This window comes from Propithecus coquereli, unplaced genomic scaffold (assembly GCF_000956105.1).
Source record: "Propithecus coquereli isolate 6110/MARCELLA unplaced genomic scaffold, Pcoq_1.0 Scaffold57, whole genome shotgun sequence".
NCBI lineage: Eukaryota > Metazoa > Chordata > Mammalia > Primates > Indriidae > Propithecus > Propithecus coquereli.
In genome coordinates, this window is record NW_012151618.1 from 6,705,097 (window position 1) to 6,732,126 (window position 27,030).

The 27,030-nt window shown below is 43.0% G+C and overlaps 1 protein-coding gene across 2 annotated transcripts in view; it reads right to left on the bottom strand.

The window, feature by feature from the left end:
- Positions 1-1,157: 1,157 nt before the first annotated feature.
- The window catches only part of ALDH1A2 (aldehyde dehydrogenase 1 family, member A2), a 101,572-nt gene continuing 75,699 nt past the window's right edge, over positions 1,158-27,030 (bottom strand). Inside the window, exons 8-13 of one of the 2 annotated variants that reach the window (XM_012658072.1) lie at positions 15,313-15,415; positions 13,433-13,617; positions 11,857-12,021; positions 11,010-11,167; positions 10,643-10,717; positions 1,158-3,074 (exon numbers count right to left, since the gene is read on the bottom strand). In XM_012658072.1, the coding sequence (XP_012513526.1) occupies positions 3,002-3,074; positions 10,643-10,717; positions 11,010-11,167; positions 11,857-12,021; positions 13,433-13,617; positions 15,313-15,415 (759 nt within the window). In that variant the 3' untranslated portion in view covers positions 1,158-3,001. The remainder of the gene's footprint in view (positions 3,075-10,642; positions 10,718-11,009; positions 11,168-11,856; positions 12,022-13,432; positions 13,618-15,312; positions 15,416-27,030) is intronic. The other variant, XM_012658073.1, reaches the window with a different exon arrangement.

Below are 27,030 nucleotides of genomic sequence, written 5' to 3' on the forward strand. Positions count from 1 at the left end.
CTCCATCCCCCCGCCCCCGCCCAAGCTAGTCTTCCGCCAAACTGGCCTTGTCATCAGTCTTTATCCTTCCACCCACTTTGCTTCGGACCACAATGCTCTAACCACTGCTTCCATTACCCTCCAGCCCCAAACCTACCAGTGACTCTCAATTTTCTATCACATTACCGGGGAAAACCTCTGGCTGACTGCCAAGGCCCTCTGCAGCCCGACTGCCGGCACGCAGGGCCTGCTCTCGCAGCCCATCTCCTCACCATCGCAGAGCTATGCCGAGCTTGGCCTCTGCTCTGTGCTTTTGCAGGTTATTCCCTTCACCAAGAATGCTTTCTTATGTTTATCTTATTTCAGATGCCTGCTACCCATACGTGCTACAATGGCACCCTTCCAAAAGACTTTTAAATATTACTCCATGTCCATGTCTTTCTCATTTTCTGCTTGATGGCTCAATCTATAGAACATGAGGTAGACTCACAGGAAGCCCACATTTCAGAGTTTTAGCCCATGCAACGAAGCCCTGCCCAGCACAACGCATCTCTTACCCCAGGGTGGATTTTCTCTGGGGCTAAGTCGTTAGCGTTCGTTTTTGTCTAACTTGACCAGAACTTGGGTGGAGGTTACAAGGGTTGGGGGTGGGAGGTATGCGGTTCTAAAGGGTAGGAACCCCTCCCCGCAAGCTGGACTCTGAGAACACAGAGTAAACAAGCTCTAGCCTGTTAGTAGTACAGTCACCATCTACACCTTGCTTTTCACAGCTGCAAAAATATTTCATCAGGTTGTCAGCCTTTGACTTCATTTCACTTTGGTAAATAAAAACAAAGCTACTGCGAAATGCCAGCAGCAACGTGAGCTCTCAGGGTGTAGGCCACGTTTGTGAGACCAGGCCCTACAAACTTCTCGTTTCAGCTTTCACGGAGGGTATTTTGAATGGAACTTGTCATTTCATGTATTTCATACATGGTTATACTTATCTGCCACCCCAAACTGTATGCACACAGAGATTTTGAATAGTGTCAGAGAACAGGTTTTTGTTTACCTTAATGCGTTGTGTAAAAATGCCAGTAACCTGAGAGAGCAGCACAGCTGAAACAGCCGCCGCCGTGGGAAGGACCCAATGCACTTAGCGCGACACAAAGACTTACAAACACAGCCAAAGAATCGCAAGGAGTACACAATATAAATGCTTTATTGCTAGCACAGAGGTTTCTTTTTAAGTAAATTAAAAGAAATAAATCTTCATTTTCACATTCTATATTGCAGTCCAAAGGTAACTAGTTGGTTAATGGATATGTCCACTCGGACACATGCTACAGGAGAAGAGCATGGCATTCACGTGGAAGAACTCAGAAGTACGGCATCTGTCAGGGCTCAAGGCATCGGGCTGCTGAACGCACTGTCGTTTGTAAGTAACAGCAAGTAAAGATTTCTTTAAAACATCGTGGATAGACAAGAGTTATAAATAGAAAACCGGTATGGTTAGAAAGCAGAAAATCGTCAAATACAGAAGGCTAAATACATGTTGCCCGTATTCCACATACTCTAGGTTATGTTTGGTACTTTAAAATAAATGATCTGCATCTAGGTATGAGACTGTCTTGGATTTGGCAGCTGGAAAGAGGGAAGAAGGAAAGGAAGCTAACACTGCCACGTCAAACCAGTGGCATCGCTGGGAAGCAGGAGAGGAGCGTGTGGTTGGGAGGGAGGGAGATGAGCCACCTCGCGCCTCCTCCTCTGTAGGCCGCGGCTTGCTTGCCGAGGGGCAAGAAGGGGGTGTAGACGAACGAGCTGCTGGGTGTGACGGAGGAGCTCTGGTGGAGCACGGCAGTCACGGCACATTGGAGCTCTGCAAATGGAAAAGGACATCCCCAGGCTTGGCCTGATTTTCCAAGGTTACTGCCAGTGGACTTAGGGCACAGTAGCAGGGCAGGAGAGGCCAAAGTAACAGCCACAGCACTGGGAGCACCAGCTGCTGGTGCAGGGAGCTGGGGTGGAGAAGAAGCTATAGATTCCAACTATGGAAATAATTCATTTAATAAGAATTGCCACCCCATACTAGAATCTGAATTTTTTCTGCAAGGCATCCAGCATCATCAAATTCTCAAGCCTACTTGGATTGTTTTTTGGTTGGTTCTAAGTAAGCTTTGGAAGGGAACTTATCTTATGAAAAATAACCTACCCCTTATCTTATTCCAGAATAACCAAGAAGGAATTAAACACACCCACCCCCCCCACACCCCAACATGAAACAAAACCATACAGCAAGCTCAGAAGCTGTGAACTACACATGATGACATGATGACCTGATGACCTCCGGTCTCTATCGTCCTGATCTTCTTTCACTCGTATTATTTATGGATCTAAGAAAACCAGATTGGGTCAGGAGTATCCTGAGTTCTTACTTCTGAGTACATCTGTAGTGTACCAGCTCCTGGCATTTTCAGTGTGGTCTGACGCTTAACTAAAACCATTTCATGTTTTGCTTTGAAGAAATGGATACATGAAATGGTAATTTGGCTGCAAAACCTTGGAAAATTGTTCCCGGCCCAAACATCTGCCCCAAAATGAGTTCAGTCAGCTGAGATCTCCTTGGAAGAGAAGGAGGGGTGGGTGAGCGGGGAGGGCCTGGAAGAAGGAAAATGAAGATGGTGGAAAGGTCACCTTTTCTCAAGAGGAAAGTCCTTTGTGACAAAGGCATCAGCTAACACAGCTCCCTTCCTTCATCCCTCGCTCCAGAGAGATACCGGATGTGCCCGACGGCTCCTCCCCTTGCTTTTACCCCACGTTCCCCAATATTTGGTATCATTAAGGCGATCCCTTACAGAGTGCCAAGAATCCATGCCTGGCTGTTTGCTGTAGTTGTGCAGCAACCTGCCCGGCCTATGTGTCATCATTTCAATCTTTAAATAAGGACTGTGGCTCAACTTTGTGTTCCTGAGAGCTGGGCCCTACAGAGAAAGCAGAGAGGGGGAGACGTGCGGGCTGGCCTTCATCTTCCTCCGAGGCCTTCCTAGGAGTTCTTCTGGGGGATCTTTACTGTCACAGTCTTAACTTCTGAGTACTCTCGCAAACCGAATTCTCCCCTGAAACACAGAAATGGGTAGTGTCAGATGCTAGAGCCCAGGCAGCCACACCTGAGCAATGGTGTGAGTACCGGGAAGGTGCAGCGTGTCACCTGCTCGCAGCAGGTTCTGGGGTTTTCACGTTAAGATTCCTAATGGATGGACAGCCCAGCCTCCCTCTGAGGGGCAGAGAAAACTGTCATCTCATGAGCCGTCGTCACCAGTTGTCAAAGTTAAAGGATGACTTGTCTTCACAGTATTGAGCAGAAAGGCAACAACTCCCAACTACTCAGAGAACTGGGCCTGGGGGTTAGCCTTGGCCAGAGGGCACACAGCCGACCCTGAGCTGTGCTGCAGGGCTGAGCACCGCGGGCAGCAGTGGAACCAGGCCCCAGGTCTCTGACACCCCCTGGCCGTGTTTCTCCCCATAAGGCAGCGCTGGTTCAGCACCAGGCCTTGAGGACAGTAGTGTGCTTTCCTCCTTTAAAACTCTGTTCTTGCTGCTGGGTGTCCTCTGGATGTCTCTGTTTGACTGTGTGCCTAGTGACCTAGTCCACATTAACTGAAAGAAAAGGTTAGGATTCCCAGGCTAGGCTCTTCTCTGTTTGTTATTCCAGATTTCTTTTTCCTTGTTCTTTAGATTTAATAAATGGGAACGGATATCTAATGGCCTACCATGGAAAAGCAGGAATCATCTGCAACGCTGTAAACACATAATCCTGAATAAGTCGGGTCCACATCCCCCACGGAGTCAGGGGGAAGATTTAGGAAATAAAAGTAATTGACTAAAAAGGAATTGGGAAGTGTTAGCATGCTTTCCCCCCAAGCTTCTCCTTTAGCCACTTCCCCTCTAGAGTCCCGGTCACGTATCAAGGGTCGCCACGCAGTCAGTCAGCAACCACTTACTTACGAGTGATCTCTACAGGCAGCACTGTGCGGGGCTCGGAGCAAGCAAAATGAGTAACTGGTCCCAGCCTCTCAGGGCTGCAGGTGCTGAGGACTGAGATGGAGGGGGCGCGAGGGCTCGCCTGTCTGAGGGTCCCAGCCCTCTGCACGCCCCCTGAGGCAAGGACGCTGGGGCAAAGCCTGTGTGCTGCGATCCTCCTCGTCACCTCTCTTCTCCTTTTCACCTCATCTTACGTGCCTTTGTTTTCTATTCCATTGTAAAATCAAGCACGTTCTCCTAATTCTTTTTCTTTAAAATAACAGACTTTTTTTGTTTTATTCTTTTTGGTCACTCCTTCATGAAGCTTTTCCTGATAGCTTCAGGAGAAGCAGCTCCTCCCTCCTCCGTGCTCTCAGAGCCCCTGTCCACGCCTCGACCACAGTGCTTAGCACACTGGGAGGAAAGGCTTGAACATTTCTGTCTTCCCCACTAAGCTGGATCCTGCTAATTTTGCGTTTTGCCTTCCACCAAACACAGCATATAGCCTACAGCATCAGGCACGGAGAAGGCGCTCGATGACTGCGGGAGGGAGGGAGGAGGGCGGGAGGTCTTCTTCCCAGTCCCCCTTCCCCAGTTCCACCCTGTTGCTGTACCGTCTCCACCAGGGAAAAATTAAAGAACACGTAAGGATGTATTTGAATATGAAAGGATTAACAAAGGCTATCTTTTAAAACAGCCCGTCATAAAATGTATGGAGTTACTGTAACTGGGCTTTACAAGCGAGACCTGCTGCAGTGATTGATTGCGGTTCCTTTCAGGAATCCCTGTGGCCCTAACAAGGCTCCAACTGCTCTGCCAAAAGCTCCCCCGAGCAGAAGAGCCCCTGAGTTGCTATCAGAGGGCAGTCAAGGAGAGCCTGGGACAAGCACGAAGTTCTCCTGTCCGTATAGGTCATTTTTCTTAGAGGAATGAGAAAAACAAACCGTGCCTGCCCCACTCATTACATGGCTGCCTCATTAGCTCCATCCGAGCTCTGAGGCTCTTTATTACCAGCTCAGCTCTGGCTCTCTCTGGACTTTTTCCTGTCCTTGGGCAATTCTGAATGTGTCTCTTCATCACGGACATCATGTGCCTCCTGTTTGAAGTAAGTTTACTCCCTTCTTGTTTCCTGGCTTGTGCACGCACTTGGGGCAGACCCTGAACCACACTTTCCTCCCACTCAATCTCTGACTAGGCTGTGGGAAATGTAAGGAAGGCTACAGACTCTGAAACCTCACAGCTATGGTGGCTTTCATTTGTGGCTGTTGCGTCCCAGCCCCTGGGTGTGTGATGCCACGGAAAACCCTGCTGTATTGGAGGTGCTCCTCTCCCAGGGCCCAGCCAACAATCCAGGCACAGCCTGCTCCGAAACAGAAGAATGGACTCAAATCTGCTATCAAAAGGACACCCATGGGCCCAGGCATCAAGGAAAACCAGTGAGAGGTCCAGAGCAGAGTGACCAAGGCAGCACGGAGTGGAGAAAGAACACTGGCGCTGGGGTTGGGACAGGAGCGCCAACTTGGCTCTGCCATTAATTGGCTGAAGGACACAAGTTGAGTCACCTTCATCCTCTCAGTGCCCAGTCATCTATCTGGCAGCAGTTCCTGACCCTCGGCATGTGTAAGTATCACCCAAGGAGCTTTGCTTAAACTGCAGATTCTTGAAACCCTTCCCTTCAACGATTCTGTTTCAGAAGATCTGGGGGGGACCCAGGAAACTGTGATGCGGATGGTCATTTGGCTCACACTTTGAGAAACACTGCTCGAAGGTCTCTAAACGCCCTGAAGTTGAAATTCTTCGGCAATCTCACCATCTTATTCCAGGATCTTTCTCTCAAATCTATTTACTTCAGTTAAACTCTGTGGCACATCCAGTTCCTCAGTTAACAAGGAAGAACCCCACTGCTGCACAGAAGACAGGCATATCATTACCGACGCACCTTCATGGCTGGGCAATGCGTCAGGACACAGACACGTGCAGAAGTCTGCATTCCTGCTTCTCAGCAGCCTGGGTTATATTCCCTATGATAAACCGAGCTCGGCATACCTAGAGGTAAGGTAACATGCCAGATTTTGGAGCTCTCAGCCAGCCATTTTAGAAATCACTCAGACTTACCCATAAAACAAATAAGGATTTCTGTTTAGGGTATGTACTTTCCCGCCCTCTTATCTGGCTTGCAGCAGCATTTCTCAGAGTAAGGCCTGTAGACCACCTGCATCAGAATCGTTCCAGAAGCTTGTTAAAAATGCAGACCCTGGGCCCTAGCCCAGACCAACTCAGAATCTCTGAGAGTGGGTCCCCAGATAGGCATGCTTAACAACCCCGTCCCCCAGGCTGCAGGCGACTTCTTTCTGTGCACATGCATGTTCTGCATGCCTGTACATGCGCGCGCATGCACACACACACACACACAATTTGAGAAGCCTTCTTTAAAGTATCTAACAATGCTTCTCATTTTCAAAGCCTGTCTCATTAGTTTTTAAAATGCTGAGATTCACGGCTTTCTTTCCACCCCCTCTGTTTGTGACATGTTTTATGGCGTGTGCTTTACCGCCCCTCATCTCAGGGGGAGCTTAAATGAGGAAGTAAGGAAAAGGACAGGAAGAGCAAAACAGGTGGAATTAGCGGGGTAGGCAGAACTGAGAAAAGCTCAACTCAAGTCTCTGACTCTGAGAGTTAGAGGCCAGACCATCAGATAACCTGTAGAGGGCAGCCCTCCCCACAGTTCTCCGTGGGGAGACCTCAGGGGCTGGGTCAGCCCTCCTTAGCGCTGGTTTCTGGAAGTGCTGCTTCTCTTCTCTGCTCCTCTCAGAAGTTGATAGCAGGGTGTCAGGGACCAAAGGGGTAGGGGTTTATAGGCCATGAGATACATAATTTGTCCAAATGGAGTGGAGTTTCTGGGCTTGTATCAAATGAGATGGAAGATTCGGGGATCAAGACAGAGCAGGTTCTTTTATTTGAAGCGTTTCCTACCCCGCTATGTCATTTAAGGAAGTTTTCTGGGTAAGTACAGACAAAGAACCATGTAATTTCGACAAGATGAAGTCAGTCTCATCCAAGAGCACCATTTCCTAATTATTTTTAACTGCACTGGGAAGGCCAAATCACTATAGTGCCTACAAGACAAGTAGAGCGAAATTGTTCTTTAGTCTCTGGGCCACCGTTATGTGAGGTTCTGACACAAACTGTCTCCTGGGCTTTCTAGGCAAGGAGAACATTTCTGATGGGAGTAATGTCTAGATAAGGTCTGAAGCCTGGATCCTGGCAGGAGGCCTGCCCGCGATGAGGGACCAGGGCTAGTCTGGGATTAGGCTCCATCAATCAGGCATCATTTATTACAAGTATATTTTATTCCAGTGATTCACTCTGTTAATGATCTGTGACAAAACAGTCAATGCGAGCAGCATTTCCAGAGCCAGCGATTGCCCCAACATTTCAGAGCCCAGGAGAGCACAGGCATAGAGGCAGGAAATGAAGTAACAAGTGGAAGGCATCTTGAAAAGTGGAAGCAGAAAGTTAAGGCCACATGCAAGTGAAGAACAGACACTGGAGTACATGAAGATATTACGAAAGCTGAAGAAATACTAATAACTGAGCCAACAGGACTCAGACTGGTTATAGGTTCTGGCTTTTAAGCAAGACAGGGGTGCTGGAGGCCAGACACAAAGGTTCAAGTGAGAATAGCTTCTCCCTGGCACTGCCAGAGACAGAACATGAGCTGGTTACGCTAGCTGGGGTTTAGGAAAGCTTCTGCCACACTTCCACAGTAACAGGTTTGTTAAGAAAAAGAGGGATGGCCTATGTAACAGTCATCTACTTCAGCGGTCCCCAACCTTTTTGGCACAAGGGAATGTTTTTGTTGAAGACAATTTTTCCATGGACTGGGGAGAGGGGAGATGGTTTCGGGTTGATTCAAGCGCATTAAATTTATTGTGCACTTTATTTCTATTATTATTACATTGTAATATATAATGAAATATACAACTCACCATAGGTTGGGGAACCCTCGATCTACCTGATTGACAATGATGATAGCAGCTAACGTTTTCTGAAGGCTTGCCAGACACTCTGTTGGATGTTTGCATACTTAATCCTAACACTTCATCCTTCCAGCAGCCCTCTGAGGTAGGTATTATGATGATCCCCATTTTATAGATGAGGAAAGTGAGGCTTAGTGAGATTAAGTAATTTTTCCAATGTTGTACAGGTAGTAAGTAGTAGAGGCAGGATTCAAATCTGATCAGTGTGATTCTAGAAATTGCTCTTAGCCTCCAAGTATACCTACTTTTTGGTTTAATGATTAGGAGCTAGAAATTACCAGCTAAACTATCTGAAGCATGTGAACCCTCTGCTCTAGTCTTATGGGTTCACTGCCTTTCCCATACTTATTTCTTCCACAATGGCTTCACTCACTCTTCCCCTACTGTTATCTTGCTCTGCTCATCAACCTTGAAAATATATTCCCCTTTCTCCATCTACTCATGTGCTCCTCTCCTTGAAAGGCCAATTCAAATCCCTGTACCAGATCATATCTAAAGGTTTCCCAGACTCCTCCAGCTCACAATCATCTTCCCCGTCCCTGAACTCCTCTATCACTTGAGTCTTTTCTTTCTTCTGATTCTTTCAATGTTTTCTATTCATTTATCCAACAACATTTCAAATGCCTTAATGACCTGCATCTTCCCCCACAGACCAAGCACAGTGCTTTGTACACAGTTCATGCTCAATACTTGTTAGCAGAGTGATTGTAAACTAAGCACTTGCTCAGTAATGGCCGAGGAAGTGGGCATGGAACAAGTTTCCTCTTGTGAATCACAGGATTTGGAAACTATGGATCAGCTCCTTTCAAAATGAGGGAAAGTGTTTTTTTGTTCTGGATGGGGGCACATTCAGCTTAGAAACACCCTGGCTACCATTTGTCCTCTGAATGCCACTCAAAGTATCAATTTTTACCGAAGTTTGCAAGTAAAATCCCTCTTGAATCTAGTTTACTTCTGCTACAGTCCTATTTTTCAGATCCTTAGCATCTCAGGAGGACTCTGTCAAGCTCTGATCCTGTTTCTGATCAGAAGAGTTCCTGATCAGAAGAGTTCCTGCACCTGGTCTCCATGCTCCCTTGGCTGGACATAATGCAACTTAAGTGCATCTGGAGCCATTGAGACCAAAGTTCAAACCTCTGATCTGCCACTTACTAGCTGTGTGACTTGGGCAAGCTACTTAACCACTCTAACCCTTAGTTTCTCGTCTGGGCCATCTGTAACGATACGTGTATCTATCCCATGGAATCACTGTGAAAAGCAGATGAGACAAGGTTAGAAAAGCAGTTAGCATAAAGCCAGATAAACAGCAAGCAATTAATTAATGAGACTTGCTATGGTCTGAATGTCTGTGAACTCCAAATTCCTATGTTGAAACAGAATACCCAATGTGATAGCATTAAGAGGTAGGGCCTTCGAAAAGTGATTAAGTCATGAGGAGTCCACCCTCATGAATAGGATTAGTGCCCTTATATGAGGCTTGAGTGAGCTCCTTTGCCCCTTGTATCATGTGAGAACACAGAAGTTACCACCTATGAGGAATAAGCCCTCATCCGACACCAAATCTTCTGGTAGCTTGATCTTAGACTTCTTAGCCTCCAGAACTGGGAGCAATTTCTGTTTTTTGTAAATTACCTAGTCCAAGATATTTTTATAGCAGCCCAAATGGACTAAGACAATACCTATTATTGTTATTGCAAAATCCTTATAATAGATCTTCTTCTAGTCTCTGCCAAGACATCCTCTATATGCCAAGAATCTTGGCCTTAAAAACTTTGTTATCTCCTGTTCCCACAGAATTTCCTTTAAAGCCCTTGAAATGTGGTTTAAACCAACCTTTCTATTTGTGTCTTTAATAAGTGCCCTCCATTGATCCTATGCCCTAACCTGCAGTCCCCAAATCAAAGAACCCATAGGAAAGAGCAGGCAACATAAGTGAGTAAACTTAGTGGATGTAAAATCAATGGCAACCAATATTCAGCCCCCAAAGCAGCAACAATAATGGGGAATATGGCAAATTGCAGAGCTCATAGCTCCAGCGATTTTGTTATAGGGAATGAAAATAAGAAAGAAATCAAGACTTTATGTATAGCCTCCTCATTTTTGAATGTCATAAATTTTCAAATGTCGTGAAAGCAAAACAAAACATTTCTGCAGGTCAGACTTCGCCCTAGCATTGGCAATTGGTGACCTTTATGTTAAGTATACCAAACTCCATTCTGGTCCCTGAGTATTCTGTACTTGTGCCTTCATGCCTTTGTTTCTGTCACTTAGCCTAGAATGCCAGCTCCTAAAAAGCTGAAATGCTATTTTCTCTGTGAAGCCTTCTCTGACCTCACCAAGCAAAATTAATTGATTTTTCCTCTGTACTTACAAGATGTTTGACATACTTCTAAATAGCCCTTATTATGTGGACTTAGTGGTACATTAATTTTTCTCTGTTCTTACTTAGGATAAGGGAATTGTGTCTTATTCATCTTTCTAAAATGTAATAGCTTATAGTAGTATGCTCAACAAAATGTTAGTTTAGTGAAAGGATGAGCATAAAAGGATCAAATTATTTTGAAAGCTGTGCTGATATTTGCAATCTCTGTTTCTCTGCAGGCATCAGCAACTTTGACACTTACATTTCTCTCCCATTTCCGGACATCTTGAATCCCCCAAAGGGGCTCTGGGCATTTAAGGCATTGTAACAATTGATCCTGAAAGAAGAAAACATAGACTATGAATTAGTATAAATTCTGCCTGCACACAAAGAATCCAACCAGTATTATATTTCTTTTGAAAGTTTTAGTTTTTAATTCTTTTTTTCCAGATTAAAAATGTGTAATTTAAAATTTATTTGATTTCCTGATCTAGCCAGCAAGGAGTGTACCCTTTTTCAGGTGAAGTCTGGTTGCCTTTGGTCTTCCCCGTCCTTCCAGAGGATATTTGTTTATTTATTTCACGCCAGCTCCTATATGGCCAGAACAACCAAACTGACTCTAATCTTACCAAACAGTCCCAGCTTGCATTGCAGAAGATACTGTGAGGGCCTTGTTGATGTCATTAGTAAAGACGGCTGCTACGAGTCCAAAGTCTGAGTTGTTGGCTCTTTCGATCACTTCATCCATAGTCTTAAACCTCAGAATTTCCTGAACAGGGCCAAAGATCTGCAACAAAATAGTTTAACTCAACATGGTTGCCTTACCTTTCTTTTACTTGCTTTCTATATTTCAAAGCAAGTTTACTCTGCCTTGATTATTTAAATGACATTTAAGTTTAGCAGCACAAAATTATAAAATATCTCAAACTTTCCCAGAATAAGATTATGAGTCTAACCTGAGAGTTTGTTTACCATCCCCACTCACCCATGTACATGTACGAGAGGTATGTTTGTAGGTACAGAAGAGAAAGTGGCATCCTCTACGATCCCCCAAACCCTGCTCCAGAGCTGACTGCTCTGGACTACTGGCTGACTTGCTCCTGGTTTGTCTCCTTCAGACACATGGAGACGTTTGGATGTTTTCTCTTTCCTGGTTAATAGCCCAGTGAACCACAGTTCGAGGAACTGAACTGTTGCAAGTGTATTACTGAGGCCAATGACTGGCTATTCTGATTGTTCTGTTGTCAAATAATAACCACAATCACATGGTGTGTCATCTGGCCTCTATCTAGCTTCTTGCCTTTTGGTTTAATTTTTTTCTTAAAACTGGGATTTTCATAGCCATGTTTATTGCTACTGCAAAATGAATGTATATAAAATATAAAGAGCTAAAGTTCTAATATCATCTCCCAGAAAGGCTCTGGAAACCATCCCAAGAAAGATGCGGCTTTTGTAAGAACACCATTTATTTGATACCTCCTCCTTGGCAATGCGCATATCATCAGTGACATTGGAAAACACCGTGGGCTCAATAAAAAACCCCTTTCGGCCCAGTCCTTTGCCTCCACATTCCAGCTTGGCACCTTCGGCCACACCACTCTGGATGAGCTCCAGGATCTTGTTGTACTGTTTCTTGTCAATCTGCAGGAGAAAGGACCTAATGATTACAAGTACAGCCCTCTATGGAAATGAAAATACGCATGTTCTCAAGAATCTTTCATTTACGATTTTTTTCAAAGTTTCACTATACCCAGTCAAATCTTATGAAACTTCTGTTAATTACCAATTTTTACCCTATAAAAATAGCAATTTCATATGGTTCAACCTAATATATTGAGGATTCCAATAAATGTACTGCTCTGATGATACTGCCTAATCAGAAATACCAGTTGAAGATTTAGAAAATGTTTCAAAATGATGAAGATACTGGCTAATTTATTATTCATTATTTATATGAGAAAAAACTCACTTCTATAATCAAATGAATAATTCAGCAAGTTGCACTGACATTAAAAAGATGAAAACAATAGATAAATTAACACACAAACTCTTTAGATAGGGCTATACACCAAATTCTACTGGGGTTTATTTTTAAGGGAATCCTTTAAAGGAAACTTCAGAGGAAAGGATTAAGTGTAAAGGATTAGCTCCCTGATCCAAAAAATAGTCAGCTTTGCTCCCCAAAAAAGTGATACAGTTATTATGGTAAATAACACAAAAGCCCACATTCGCTCAAGTTTGCTTTGCTCAGCTAGAACATCAATCTTCTCTCCAGTGGTCTCCAAACTGAGGAGATGCTGTCCCTTACCAGGAAAACTCATGCTCTAGTGACCCAGACGGGAGCTTGTCCAGATATCTCTTTAAAAATTCTCAGATCCCTTCTACAGATTAAAACTAGAATTCCATTTGGAAATATTCCTTGATGATTATGGTGAACCTGCAGAGCCAGAGAGGGCAGTCTGGCCACTTGGGAGAGACGTCTGTGGTCCTCCCCACCCCACCACAGTGTGTGACGCATTCACAGCGACAGACAGCCATGCAGCAGGAGGAAAGTCAGCCAGCCCTTCATTTCCTACACATTTACAGCCACAGTGATCTGTTCAGGCGAGGTCAGGTTGGTGGAGAGAATCTTTGGCAGCTGGATAAATGGCTCTGGGGAGGACAGACACCACCCTGCTTGCCTGTGGCATCTGTAGGGATGTCCCCAAGTTTGGTGGTTAGAAGGACTGGGATTGGGTTCTGTGTCAAGATTCCATCTGGTTATGCCCAGGGCTTTCTTTAGTGCTGAGAGACCAGCTTACCCCCAAAGTTCGAATTATCTGTAAGGCAATGCTAATCCCACAGTGTTACAGAGATAAAATTTAGAAAGGGAAAGAGAAGCATAAGAAATAAGTGATCCTTCCCTGGCTACATCTCCAGCTATGAAGACGTGGAAGAGTAAGGAGGCAGAAGAAAAAGGAGGATGTTGCTTTTTTTGGGTCTCAGGAGAGCATCCGGTTTCTGTGCCAGTTAGGGATTAAGTGAACAAAGGGAATGCTTATGACTTCTTTACCTGCGGACCCTGCTCAGTGGTGGGGTCAAAGGGACTCCCCACTATGCGCCTCTTGGCCCGTTCCACGCTTCTTCTCACAAACTCCTCGTAGATGGACTCTTCCACAAAGATGCGCGACCCTGCGGTGCAGCACTGGCCTTGGTTGAAGAACACACCCTGGTGAGCCTGCTCCACGGCATAGTCCACTACAAGAGGAAACAGCCATGCTCTCAACATTGCTTTGCCTGGGAGGGGCCTGTCTGTGGAGCCACCTCCCTCCCTTCTCCACAGCCCCAGGCATGACGTCGTGCTCACCATACAGCGTAAGAGCAAATAGCACTGCGTTGGGAATACAACTTAGTTCTAGTTCTAACTAGCCCCTGACATTACTTGCTATGTGAACTTAGAACAAATTGATTTCTTTGAGTCTCTTTCTTATTTCATAAACAGAAGGAATGGACTGCATTATCTGTAACAGGAGTCTCAAACCCCAACGTGGAAAAGGACTAGGCAGATAAGGTAAAGTATGAATCTGCCAGGTGTCAAGGCGATGTTATGGAGAGACTAAGCAGGGAAGCCTCTACATTTTATTGGTGCTGCGCATGAATATATCTGGCCCAGGGTTGCCAGAGCTTCCCGATTTTAAGAAAAACCAGAAATCAATATGTTTAATGTGCAGCTTTCATTTTATAAACACAATGTAATGTTTAGACAAGTAAACATGTCTATATTCTGCAACTGGCCGACTTACAACCCCTAATCTAAAGGACTTTGTGGCTGAATGTTTAGTATTTTGGTGATTAAACTGTAACAGCAATGGCTCTTCTTTTAAGATACTAAAAAGTTCCTCTGTATTGACATGGAATTATATAATAGCATATGATAACTTTCCATTTCATTTCTTGTATCTTACACTTCGAGATATTATAGGATTAGCAAAGCTGGTGTGTGCTAGCTGCTGACTGACTGACTGAATGGATCAATGTCATTGGAGCGCCTAGTCCCCAAGAGGAATCAGTGTAAGAATTCTCATCCCCTTTACAACTAGTAGAAAGCTAAAGCTGAACTCTGCAAATTCCAAGCTGGGGCTGAAATTCAAGCAACCTGCTTCCTGTTTTCTGATCTTTGCAGGGGTGAAATTAGGGAAGCAGCTCTATCTGGCAAAAGTGAAGGAAAAATAAAGAATCACTGAAGGAGATTTTGAAATTTCCTTCCTGGGAGAGCTTTCTAAAACAGAAAGATCACACCTGTGCAGAATGGAGTAGGAGGCATCCTTCCTGGAGACACGGAGTTTCTTAGGTTACTGCTCTACCCTCTGTAAAGTCTTCCTGGCAAGGTACAGTCACCTCAGATTTAGGGCTATTCATGCTGAACTGACCCGAATGTGCTGTCATCCTAACTGAAAGTCACGGGTGCAGCAGGAAGGGGCTGGAATGACTCAACAGAGAAGGGGTTGTAGGTTCAAAAGAATGCAGGCAGGGCTAGTGCAGTAGAATTTATTTTTAATGATTTACCTACCAGCCACCAAGCATGGGTGAGAAGTTTTAGATTTCCTGAATCGAGGCAGAGAAACTATACTTCAGGAACTGGGTGGCTCAGACCACTGCTCTTTCAACTTCATACTATACCACGACACTACACCACTGACCAAGCATTCACTTCTTCTACCCTGTTCTACAACATCAGAGTAAAAAAGGCTCATCAAGGTCTAGAAAACAAACTCTGTTTAGTTGTTAAGTGATCTTTCCCCAACATTAAACTATTTTCTCCTCAGAAGGGGACCGTGATTGTCCTTTGTTTCAAAGACCTTTTTTCTTAATGTCTTATCAAAAGTGGAGATACAAAAGAGAGCACCAAAGGGTAGTGTGCTGGGACATGCGTGAGATCTGTGGTGGACTTACAATCAGCATCAGCAAAAATAATATTAGGACTTTTCCCTCCAAGTTCCAGAGTTACTCTCTTCAAATTACTTCTCCCAGCTGCTTCTTGGATAAGTTTTCCAACCTGAAAGAAAGCAAAGAGAAAGAGGTTCTGCACACCCTGTAGTGAGACAGCCAGTGGCCAAAGCTGGTGCTGGGCAACACTGGGCTGAGCAGTAACTGATCCTAAAAGGCAAACTATGCCACTGGTACAGCTCTGTGGTCAACTTGGGTGGACAAGATATATGTTAGTGGGATGCATTTAATGTCCATGCTAAAGTGAACTGGAGGACTACTCTAGTTTCATGATGGAATGAGCAAGGAAAATAGAGTTAAATCTAGAATCTTAAACACGTAAAGATTTTTCTCAAGACAGCTGGCAAGCAATATGTAACCAGAGATTTCCATCACTGTACTGCGGCCTTTAGCTTTGGACTCTGGCCCCCAGAAAAAAGTCAACTGGCTCCACTTGAAAGATATGACGAGTAAATCAAATTGTTCATGTATCTCCAAAAATGCCAGGTATGATTTTTATCACATGGTCCAAAGAGACTATTGATATTATAACTTTGCCTCTGCCCAGGGCTATAGTAAAAGGATTCCAGATAGTTGAGGCTCTGTCTCTACTTATGCAATATCGTAAATGCCTTTTATCTTGAACCCAAGCAAACAAGAGACTGAGTTAGGAGAAAGCATTTGCCAATGAGTAGAGTCACACTTGTGATTTAACTCAAAGTGTCCAATGGAAATGGGGATGCACCACTGAGAGCCCATGCTCGGGGGAGAACTCATCGCCTCAGCAGTGGGAGTGCTGTCAGCCCCTTCAGGGTCTGCCTCAGCTGAAATGAGCTCCCTTATCCAAGGAGATGCCCATCCCCGGGGAGGCCATATCCACCCACTGATGGTGGCAGCGGTGTGGGGGTCCCGCCCCGTCAGCCCACCACAAGACAGCTCTGAGAGACCATATTTGCTCCCCCACGCCTCGAGTGTTGGGCCGAGGCTGTGTCAGGCCTGCACAACAGTTCCACTTCTCTTTGTGCCCACTCCCCTCCAGCAGCCATCCCTAACACATACCCTGCAAGCCAAACTCCAACTCAACCCAAGCTGCACACAGGGTGCTGCCTACTGCAGAGCAGAGGGTACTTTACGGAAAACACTGAGCCGCCAAATAGCCTATATAGGCAATTGGTCTCACTGAGGTGAAAATTGCTACTCGTGCCTGGAATTCTACTGAAAATTAAATATTTTAAAAGCCTGGAGAAGAGAAATGCTAAATTTACTTTTGACTCCTTCAGCCCCTTCTTGAGATCCTCCAGTAGGACTAATAACTTCTTAGGAAGTGGAGAGTCGTCGCTAAGGAAAAGGTCCTGGAGCCAGACTGCCTGGATTTTTTACTGGTTCTATCACTTACCAACTGTTTGACCTTGGGAAATTTATTTAATGTCTTTGAGCCTTGGTTCCTTTCTCTGTAAATGTGAATAAAGTGGTATTTACCTCAGAATTTAGCTGTCCTGAGGATTGAGTGATTTACCATATATGGCACTTGGAACTCAGCCTGGCACATGCTAAGTACCCAGACATGCTAACCATGAGCAAGTGTGAGAAGCCAGAGCCCCTTTGCCTTCCATGTTCAATGGAGAGAAATGGACTGTGTGCAGAGGGACAGCTAGACCTTCCAAAGCAGGTGTCCTCCAGGTGTCCAAAACTGCCTGTGCTATTAATTGCTTCAAAAAAACACTGGGGAAATGCTCTGACTGGCCCCCCCATCTCCAATATTACCCAATAGCTGGATTAAGTGCTTTTGTGTTTTTATTCTGACTTTGCCTCACTGTGAAACTTTTAGAAAATACACCCTCATTCTGAGGAAACCAAATCTTGGGAGGAAAAAGTGATGTCTTTGAAAGAGGGAGAATTAGAGTTTCTTGATTTGCAGAAAATGTGACTTACCAAGGTGATAGGAAATGCTAATATCTGGCCCTAAAGATGGAGGGGCAGACTTGGGCCCACCAGCCAGATTGCCCCTGCCCTGTGCTTGCTTGTATTTCTTCTACCTCCAGGTAAACTCTTCAGGGAGACCTGGGCTCAGTAAGGGTCCAGTTCTCAGGCTAATATGCTCTTAAGGGTCCAGTTCTCAAGCTAATATGCTCTCTCTCCAAGAAGAGAATACGAGGACACAAAGGAAAAAAGAATCTGGCCTTCTGCTCTAGGCAAAAGAACAGCATCAGGTGAAAATTGTGACTGGAGCCTGAGACCCTAGGAAAAAGGGAAAACTCACAGTGAAGGGCAATTTAGAAAAGAGCAACTGCTCAACTTCATGCCAGCACCCAGGGGAAGTTCCTGAGAACACTGCTGATATCCGGGACTGCCTGCTTTTCTGAGGAATTTTGATGTGCTTGGCTCTCTCTGTTCTGGGTGTATCCAAATTAATTAACATGGGCTCATTTTTAAAGTCCAGGAAGATAAACAGGTGAGTGCTTGCTCAAAGAAGATAATCCCTGGAATTCACGAATATATTATTCATTATATTTAAAAAACTAGCATCTACTGAGTAGTCTATGTCAGATATTTATATGCATTAAGTCATTTAAGCCTCTCAAAAACCCTATGAAGTAGATTTTATCTCATTTCAGAGATGAGCAAATTTAAAAGTCAGAAGTTAATGGATGTTACCAGGTCACCCAGCTGGTTAATGACAGAGCCTGCAGGTTAACGTGGGCTGACTCCAGGGCTCAAGTCTGGGATCACCCCCTCTCCTTCCTCCTCACATTCTGTCCTTCCTGCTCCCCTTTCTGTATTTACTGAGCACCTAATGTGTGCCACACACCACCAAAATCTTATCCCTGCACTCTGAACTGATTTCAAAGTGAGTAGGGGTATCACCTCTTGTAGACACAAATAACATTCACAAATCATCAGTTACAAAACATTCTGCTTTCGGATTTACATTTAAAAAATAAGCAAAAGCCAGGTGAAATCGTGGGTTTTACACAGAGCAAGATGCTTAATAAATACCCGGGGCTGGTAAAGAGAACGCTGGCTCAGCTGGCATTGCATTTCTGTTAGCTCCAGGCCCTCACATTCATCAGATCATTCTAGGGGTTGATATTTTTTGCCACTAGGAATGTCGGCCAGTAATTATTTTCATGGCTACAGTAACTATACAAAAGTAAAAGTCTTGCTCAGTCTATGATCATCAGAGAAGAATACCTAAGAATAAATCTTCCTACGTCAATGCTTTGCCAGCCTCTCCTTAGAAACCAAATTTGTGCTAAACACCACAAGGCAAATCTCAGATGAATAATGCCTTTCCTCTTCATCTTTGGAAGAAGGTCAAGTTGCAGCCCAGTCTCCAGAAAGAACTGGATGTGTCAGGCCATGGGAGAACCACTTCCATCTGGAGTGGCCTCAGGACAGGATACTCCTGGAAAACCCATTTTCACCAACCTCCTTCATTCATCACAGATTCATAGTTCTCCTACTGTGTGCCAGGTGCACTGTTGGGCATAATCCCTTACCAACAAAGAACTCAAGGCTAAAAGGACTCCCATGTAAACTTAGCAAGTGCTCAATAAATGTGGCTTTGCAGAACACTTAGAAAAAAATCTGGGTCTAATTTTAGATCTGAACAGATCAAATTACTGTTCTGCAGTACTTTGTTACAACTCAGAGTCAGACCATTTTGGTCCTTACCCCTGGAATTGGGCTAGGATGGAACAAATCTCGTTACTTACAGGAGAATCATTATATGCTTTGCCACTATACACTTTCCAGGTCAAACTCTCTTTGGAAAATGTATTATTACTCATGAATTCTCCCTGTGAGTGAAGCGAGGTTAACTAACCCCAAAGGGAAGCACTCCTCATTACCACTGTCATGAGAGGGACGGAGGCGATAGAAAGAACAGATGCAACTCTAAAGCAGGGGATTCTTAATAGGAAAAAGTACTACTATGTTTAAAAACAGGGAGTTTGATGAGAACTGGCTCCATGTCTGCTTACAACATATGCTAGGTCCTATGAAAACCAAGCTAAAATAATACTTAGACAAATCCCATGCAAAGGTTTCCAAGGTCAAAATCTATGGCATTAGAAAGTTTAAAAGAGAATGAATTACACATACGAAACACAGGCCTGGGATTGACTAACCCTTCTTGAATGGAAAAGTGTAAGTATGGTTCCTCAGGGACATGTGCTGCACAGTCATCTTTAACCCCTTCCTACAGGACCAGAAGGGGGGAGTACGTGGCAGGATAAAGGAGGCTGTGAGGATGTACAGGTATTCTGAGTAGTTAAAAGTCAAGTTGATAGGGACAGACTTCAGGAAACCAAGCTCTATTCTGATAAAACAGGCAATGCGTAAGATAAAACAGACAAACATACAGCTTGAGAAACTAAATCCTGTATATGGTGTGAATGTAGATTAAGTAAGACCAAGGCACAGAGATCAAATTTTGAGTTCATCATCTTTTTTCCAATCAGAAAAGACTTCACAATGTACTCATCTTATACCTCCCGCCCCACTGCTGAAGCTGGCTAATTATTACCATATTTAGGTTTATGGACTACAGTTTACCCCCACAGAAGTCTGCAGACCTGGTACTACAAACTCTGGTGTGGCTGCTAGTGCACCTTCAGTTTGGGAAAGCCACTTCGCCTCCCTCGGGTCTCAGTTTCTTCATCTTCACCTCCCCCAGGTCTCAGTTTCTTCATCTGCAGAATGAAGGCACAGGCCAAGCAGCAAATCTGTCCCTTAGCACTCCAGTTAATTGGAGGAGTTAAAAAAGACAGATAGGACTTCTAGGGATCCTCCTCATTCTATGAGTCTGCCTGCAAGTCTGCTGTGTTTTTCTTGCCTTATGGAGCAGAAGTAGCTTTTCACAAGAGCACCACAGCTGCGCTGAATGATAGAAAAACCTGATCTTGTTCAGTTTCCCTGCATAGAGCTCATTATGAAAGAGTAAGTGATAGTGTTCCTATCATGGAATTTCTTAACTTTGCACTCCCTGCAGAGCCTCTCAGCTCTATCTGTGTACCCGAAGCAGGCAAGGGCGGTAAACTGGGGGATCCCCCACACATAATGAAACTGGGCTAATTCTCAGCAGGAATGTTGGCACAGATCCACTCTGACTCCCATCCTCGTTTGAATAGGCTTCAAGATTGATATCAGGAGTATCCCTGGAAGAGCCACAATGTACCAGAATCATGTTCACGGCAATGCAGCAGCAAAGGGGAATGCAATTTGGGGCTTTGCAAGGAAAATAATTTGTTATACAGACAAAAAAGAACACAAAAGGCTTTTCATGCCCTCTTTATTCAAGGCAGTTGCTCCCTGAACAGAGTTTCTAAAGTTGGGTAAAATTTTTCTTTGTATTAATTACTTAATTACTCATTATTAGGGTGGGTTCCTTCTCCAAACTATTTCATTACACATATGAGGGTGGATTTCTTCTCAGAGGTATGATACCACTTTTAAAATAGGAAAATCTCTAGTAGAGATCTCAGTAAACTGGGCAAAGATGCCTGCTTTCTGCCATGTCGTTTCATTTCTTAAATCCCGAACAAATGTACTCTATGCTTCTTCCCTCCTCTCCTTTCTTAATTTTCATTGTTGTGCTTTCTGGTTCCAATAGTGATGGAAATAGAAATGCCAAAAATATGTAAATTGGGTATTGCTTGTCTTTCTGAAATATGCAGAAATAAGCCAAACTAATCTGTTTGGATTTCCACCAGAAATTAACAGGACCAAGGCATCTAAGCAGTTTTTTAAGTGGTAATGCAGTTTCAAAACTTTTATCTGTGAAATTTAGATTATGAAAACCAACAAAACTGCTAACTATGCTTCCAGCCTTCTTCCCTACAGTTCCCACTACCACACACCCACCACTCCAGCCACGTAAAACCCGTAAGACACTTGTCCTTCCTGGAACATGCCTCAGTTGTCTTTGCATAAGCTGTTTCATCTGCCTGCAATGCCTTCCTCCCCTTGCTTCCTTGATAAAACTCATTTTTCCAGACCTAACTCTCTGCCACCTCCTCTGAGAAGCTAGCTTCCCCTCCCCAGCCTCCCTGCAGGGTTTGGCGTTCCTTCTCTGATCCCACAGTGCTTTGTACATAACTCTAGCACTGTGCTTGTTTGATAGCCATCTTCTCCACTACACTGAATTTGTCAGTGGAGGGACTCTATTTGATTAATTTTTTCATCTGTGTTTGTACACACAGAAGATTTTCAGAAACATTTGTTGAGTCAGTGAGCCAGAACATGACAGCTACTCTTGATATCTCTGAAAATCAGAGAACATCAGGTCTTAGGGAAACAGGTGAGAGAACACACGATGCCTATGCCCAAGGTTCAGCTGAGCCACAACTAGCAGGAGGATCTTGAGCTTCCCTCCTACTTGTCTTTGGCTTTAATTTCCTCATCTCTAGTACAGGGATGGCCCCATGGTTCTAACACTGCACACTGGAATTCCCCGGGCACTTAAAATCTTCTTCTACGTCTGGGCTCTATCTCTAGAGATTCTGACGATCTTAGTTTGGAGGAGAACACGGAGGCATGGGTATTTTTCAAAAGTTCCCGAGAGAATTCCAATGTGCTGCTAGGGTTAAAAACCATGGGATTAAAAATCTTTAGAGGCATTTCTCTCATACTTGTCTCTTTAACCTTTTATCACTGGTTCTATTCCCCTGCTGTTTGATGTTATTGTTGATTGAGTAGCTATTCTGTGCTACTTGTTGTCACAAACATTATTTCATTTAATGTTCATGACAATCCTGGGAGGCAAGAATTATTATTCCGTTTTATAACTGGGAAGAAAAAGACTCAGAGAGGTCAAGAAATGTCTTGCTAGTAGGCTCCCACTGACTGGCAGAGCCAGACGGGACCCAGAATGCCCTGGGCTCTTTTCCCTCCACCACAGCTTCCCTCTGTGGACCTACTCTTCTCTAGACCTTGTGGGGATTAGGTCTGCTCTCTCTGTGAGTAGAATTCTGACAGTTAAACACACTATCTGCCACTAACATATTCTACATCAATTACCCTGCACACTTAGCAATCCTTTTGTTACAGAAGACTCTCCATTTCTATTTCAGATAAATTCTAAAAATTAAGATTTAGATTTTTGTGGCCTGCCTTGATAGGAAGAAGCATGGAGTGTTCAAGTCAAAGGTATTATATGTCCCAATAACTTGGTGACCAAAAATGACAGATGCCTTAAGACCTGTTCATACTCAGTTTGCACTCTCAGGAGAGATATCTACTGTAGAAGCTTTGATTTAGCGTAAAGAATAAGTCATGAAATCTCATCCAGCAGGCGAAGACTATAGCATACTTTTTCTTATTCTTCAGTACTCAAGTTTTAAGAATTTGTTTTTAAAGGGAAGAAAGCTAATAGTTTAAAACCTGTACATCCAAAGGTTTTGTCACATCAAAATGGTATTCTTGATTAAAATGCTGAATGATTCACTAGTGGACTCACACAACCTTAAAAAAGGCCTATTGCTGTTTTAAAAAATAGCTAAAACTGGAGCAGGCAACTTCCCCCACCCACAAAGAGGGGTGAGGCTAAACAGAGGAGAGAGCTGACCCAATTCATTACTCAAGCAGCAGAGATGGTGTTTGTATCATGCAACATGACATTTATCTCACTTAGGAAATGAAAGGAGAACCCCGGCTGCGTAAATTAGAATGAGTGATAATACAGCTGTTAGCTACAAACATTTGTTTGGCACGAATCAGTCTGGACTCTCCTGTAGTTTGCTTTGATGGTCCCTCTACTATCTTGTTGACTAATGATGAAATCATGGTTTGTTAATCTAACTCAATAAAGAAAACACTATACCGAGCAAAATGCAAACTGTTTTCCTGTACTTTATTGAGATTGTTTATGGACTTGTGTTTATACGAGCCCTTTCCTAGTCACTTATTAAATATTTACATGCATTGCTTATGTATTTAGGTGCATAAGAAGAAATTAATACCATCTTTAATCTGAGTAAAGTTGTTTGCTTTCTAAAGACCTTTTGCTAAAGTAAAATGGAAAGCTGCCACCTCAAATAAGGTTCTTGTTACTGACTGTTCCAGACATTTTGTGATGTACTAATAGGTCCCATCTCCCTAGGGTAATCGTAATGGAAGCCATGGTCAAATCCATATTTAAGTGACATGTTCACTCTGGAAGAATCTACATAATTTCCCAAGTAGCCTACAAAGTTAGAAAAGAATAGATGGACGAAGAAGTAAATAACTACAAGCTGAAAAGGGGCTTGGGGATTATGTGATCATTTGATTTGCCTGTGAAAATCCTCCATCCGCCACAATTAATATGGATAATTACAAGTTGGCTTCCATAGTCTAGACAAACGCTTTTCTCCCTTATGTCCTCTAGTGTCTGCCAATGATGTCATTCCAGAGAAGAAACAGGAGATAGCCTAGAAGCCACAGGATTAATTCCCCTCCTAATGAATGTAAGTCTCTCTACAGAGAAGGATCAAATGTAGACTCCATCAGAAAAATTTAGCTGAAACTTGCTCTATGCATGCTGCAATAAACTACCTAACTGTCATGAGTATTCCTAACAGCAAACACTCCATAGGCTACCTTACACCCCATTCTCTTTCCCACTCTTCTTTCTCTCTCTCTCTCTCTCTCTCTTTCAGTTCTCCACTGAATAGCTCCATGTTTGAAGACTATATACATAGTTGTTAATGTTTTTCCTGAGAAGATAAAGAACTTCCTGTTATTATGAAGCTACAGTAATCAAAATAGTGTGATACTGGTGAAGCACCAGATCAATGAAACAAAACAGTCTAGAAATAGATCCACACAAATATGGAAAACTGATGCTTGAACAAGGTAAGCACCACAAAGGTGATTCAATGGAGATAGGATAGTCTTTTCAAGAAATGGTGCTGAAACTACTGTCATCCATGTGTGTGTGTGTGTGTGTGTGTGTGTGTGTGTGTGTGTGTTTATATATATCCTTATTTCCCTACACAAAAATTAACTCAAGATAGGTCATAGGCCTAAAGGTAACAAATAAAAAAATAGAAAATGTCTAGAAAGAAACACAGGAGAAAGACTTTGTGATCTTAAGTTAGGCAAAGATTTCTTATCCATGATACCAAAGGCCTGATTCATAAAAGAAAATATTGATAAACTGACATCACCAAAATTAAGAACTTCTGCTCTTCAAAAGACACTGTTAAGAGAATGAAAAGCCACAGACTGGGAGAAAATATTTGCAAAGCACAAAGGACTTGTATCCAATAGATAGATAGTTAAGGATAGATTCAATAGATGAACAGATGAGGAACTTTCAAAATTCAACAATAAGAAAACAAATAACTCCCTTTCCAAAGTGGGCAAAGATTTAAAGATACTTCACCAAAAAAGATATACAGTGGCAAATACACAAATGAAAAGATGCTCAACAGTAGAGAACTGGAAGTTAAAACCACACTGAGATAACGCTATACACTTAACTGAATGGCTAAAATTAAAAGACTGACCATACTAAGTGTTGGCAAAGATGTGGAGGAGTTACATTCCTACATTGCTGGTAGGAATGTTAAGATGGTACAACTTTCAGTCATCAGTCTCTTAATCTACCATATGATTCAGTCATTCCATTCTTAGGTATTTACCCAAGAAAAAAGAACTTATATGGCCATACAAAGACTTGTACACAAATGTTCACAAAGACTTTCATTTGTAGTAGTATCAACTGAAAACAACCCAAATATTCATCAACAGCTGAATGGATAAACAAATTGTGATAAAGGTTGAATATCCCTTATCCAAAATGCTTGGGACCATGGGACCAGAAGTGTTTCAGATTTTGGACTTTTTTTTTTTAATTTTAGAATATGTGTATTATACTTACTAGTTGAACATCCTTAATCTGGAAACCCCAAATCTGAAATGTTTCAGTAAGCATTTCCTTTGCATGTCATGTTGGCACACAAAAAGTTTCAGATTTTGGAGCATTCTGCATTTCAGATTTTCAGATTAGGGAGATTCAACCTACATATCCATAAATGTAATACTACTCAGCAATAAAAAGGAATGAATTATTGATATATATAACAACACAAACGGATCTTAAAATAATTGTGCTGAGTAAAAGTAGCCAGACAAAAGAGTATACTCTATGTTTACATTTACAAAAAATTCTATTAAATGCAAATAATCTACAGTGCCAGCAAGTAGATCAGGGCCTGTGAATGTGGAGGTGGGGTGGAGGGAGAGATGAGAGAGATTATAAATGCGAACAAGGAGAATGGATTCACTATGAACTGTGTTGACAGTTTCACAGGAGGATGGATACATACACCAAGACTTATCAAATTGTATACTTTAAATATGTGAAATCCAATGTATATTATACCTCAGTAAAGCTATTAATAAAGATGCATTAAATAATAAAATTGATCCAGCATTAGAGCAATTACCAGTACATCTCTTTGTTGTCCTTTTGTTGACTATTGGCAGGGAAATTATATTGAATCTACCTATTTAACGTATGATTTATTGGCTTTAATTAAAGTCAAATGCATTAAGAATTAATTAAATTTTTAAAATAATTAGAGCCCAAAAAGGGAAGAATAAATGAATAGAAAAAAAAGGAACTTTAAGGGAAGCAAAATATGGTGAAAACAAAGAACAGATCAGAGGCCAATAAAATAAATTCTGATGACTGGAACAAAAAGAAGGCAGCATTTGAGGTTATAAATTTAAGTAAGAATAGAGCATCATAGTCATTATGGAAGTTGACTGATTCTCATTTATCTATACAGACGTCTACAGCCACACCACCCTGAATGTGCCTCCAGATCTCATTTATCTGCACAGAAGGTAGAACGAATTATTAAGCTAAAGACTCCATGGGTAGACCTGGGAAGAAAGTTCATTTCAGGCAGAAGGAATGACACGTGCAAAGTCACAGAACTGTGAAAGGCACATCACATTTGGGAGTTTGCAAGCAGTCTGGCAAGGCAAGTGTACACGGCAGGTGCAGGAGATACAGGTAGGTGGTGAGGAAAGCGCGGGTCAGGTCATGAATCAGCCTGTCTGTTGCCATAAGGAGTTTGGACTTTGTCTGGTATGTGATGGACAACCAGGTAGAGATGTCCACTCTGCGGTTGGAAGTCTAGAGCTCAAAAAAGAGGATAACAATGATAAGTGAGCTATTTCAGGGAAATCTCCTAAATGACATGCTACGTTGATTCATTTATTTGATTACTTTCACAATGGTGAATAAATAAATGGATCAATTAGGTAGTTTTACTGCAGGTTAACCTTTTATATTGATGGTCTTATGAGGAAGGAAAAGCGTTGGAGTGGGGAATGGTGGTAAATTTCCATGTTTGGAAATCAATAGTTATGAATGAAATTAATCTTGGACCTTCCCTAAGGAATATTGCTTTAAGCAAATAAGAGCTAAATCAACAAAAATTGCTTAAGAAGAAAATCTCACCAGGTAGGCCTGGAGAATAACATTTCCAGTGAATTCCTCAGCTGATTTCCTGGGTGCCCTTGAACAACCTATACAGGGGGGACATAATAGTGCAGTGAGATTGCACTGGAGCTGTGCCAAACCTACAAAATTGGGGACTAGGGCTGGAGCACAGAAGAAATAGAGGAGAGAGGGAGGAATAAATTCATGAAGAACCCATGTGATATGACCAACAATCGGCTCCATGC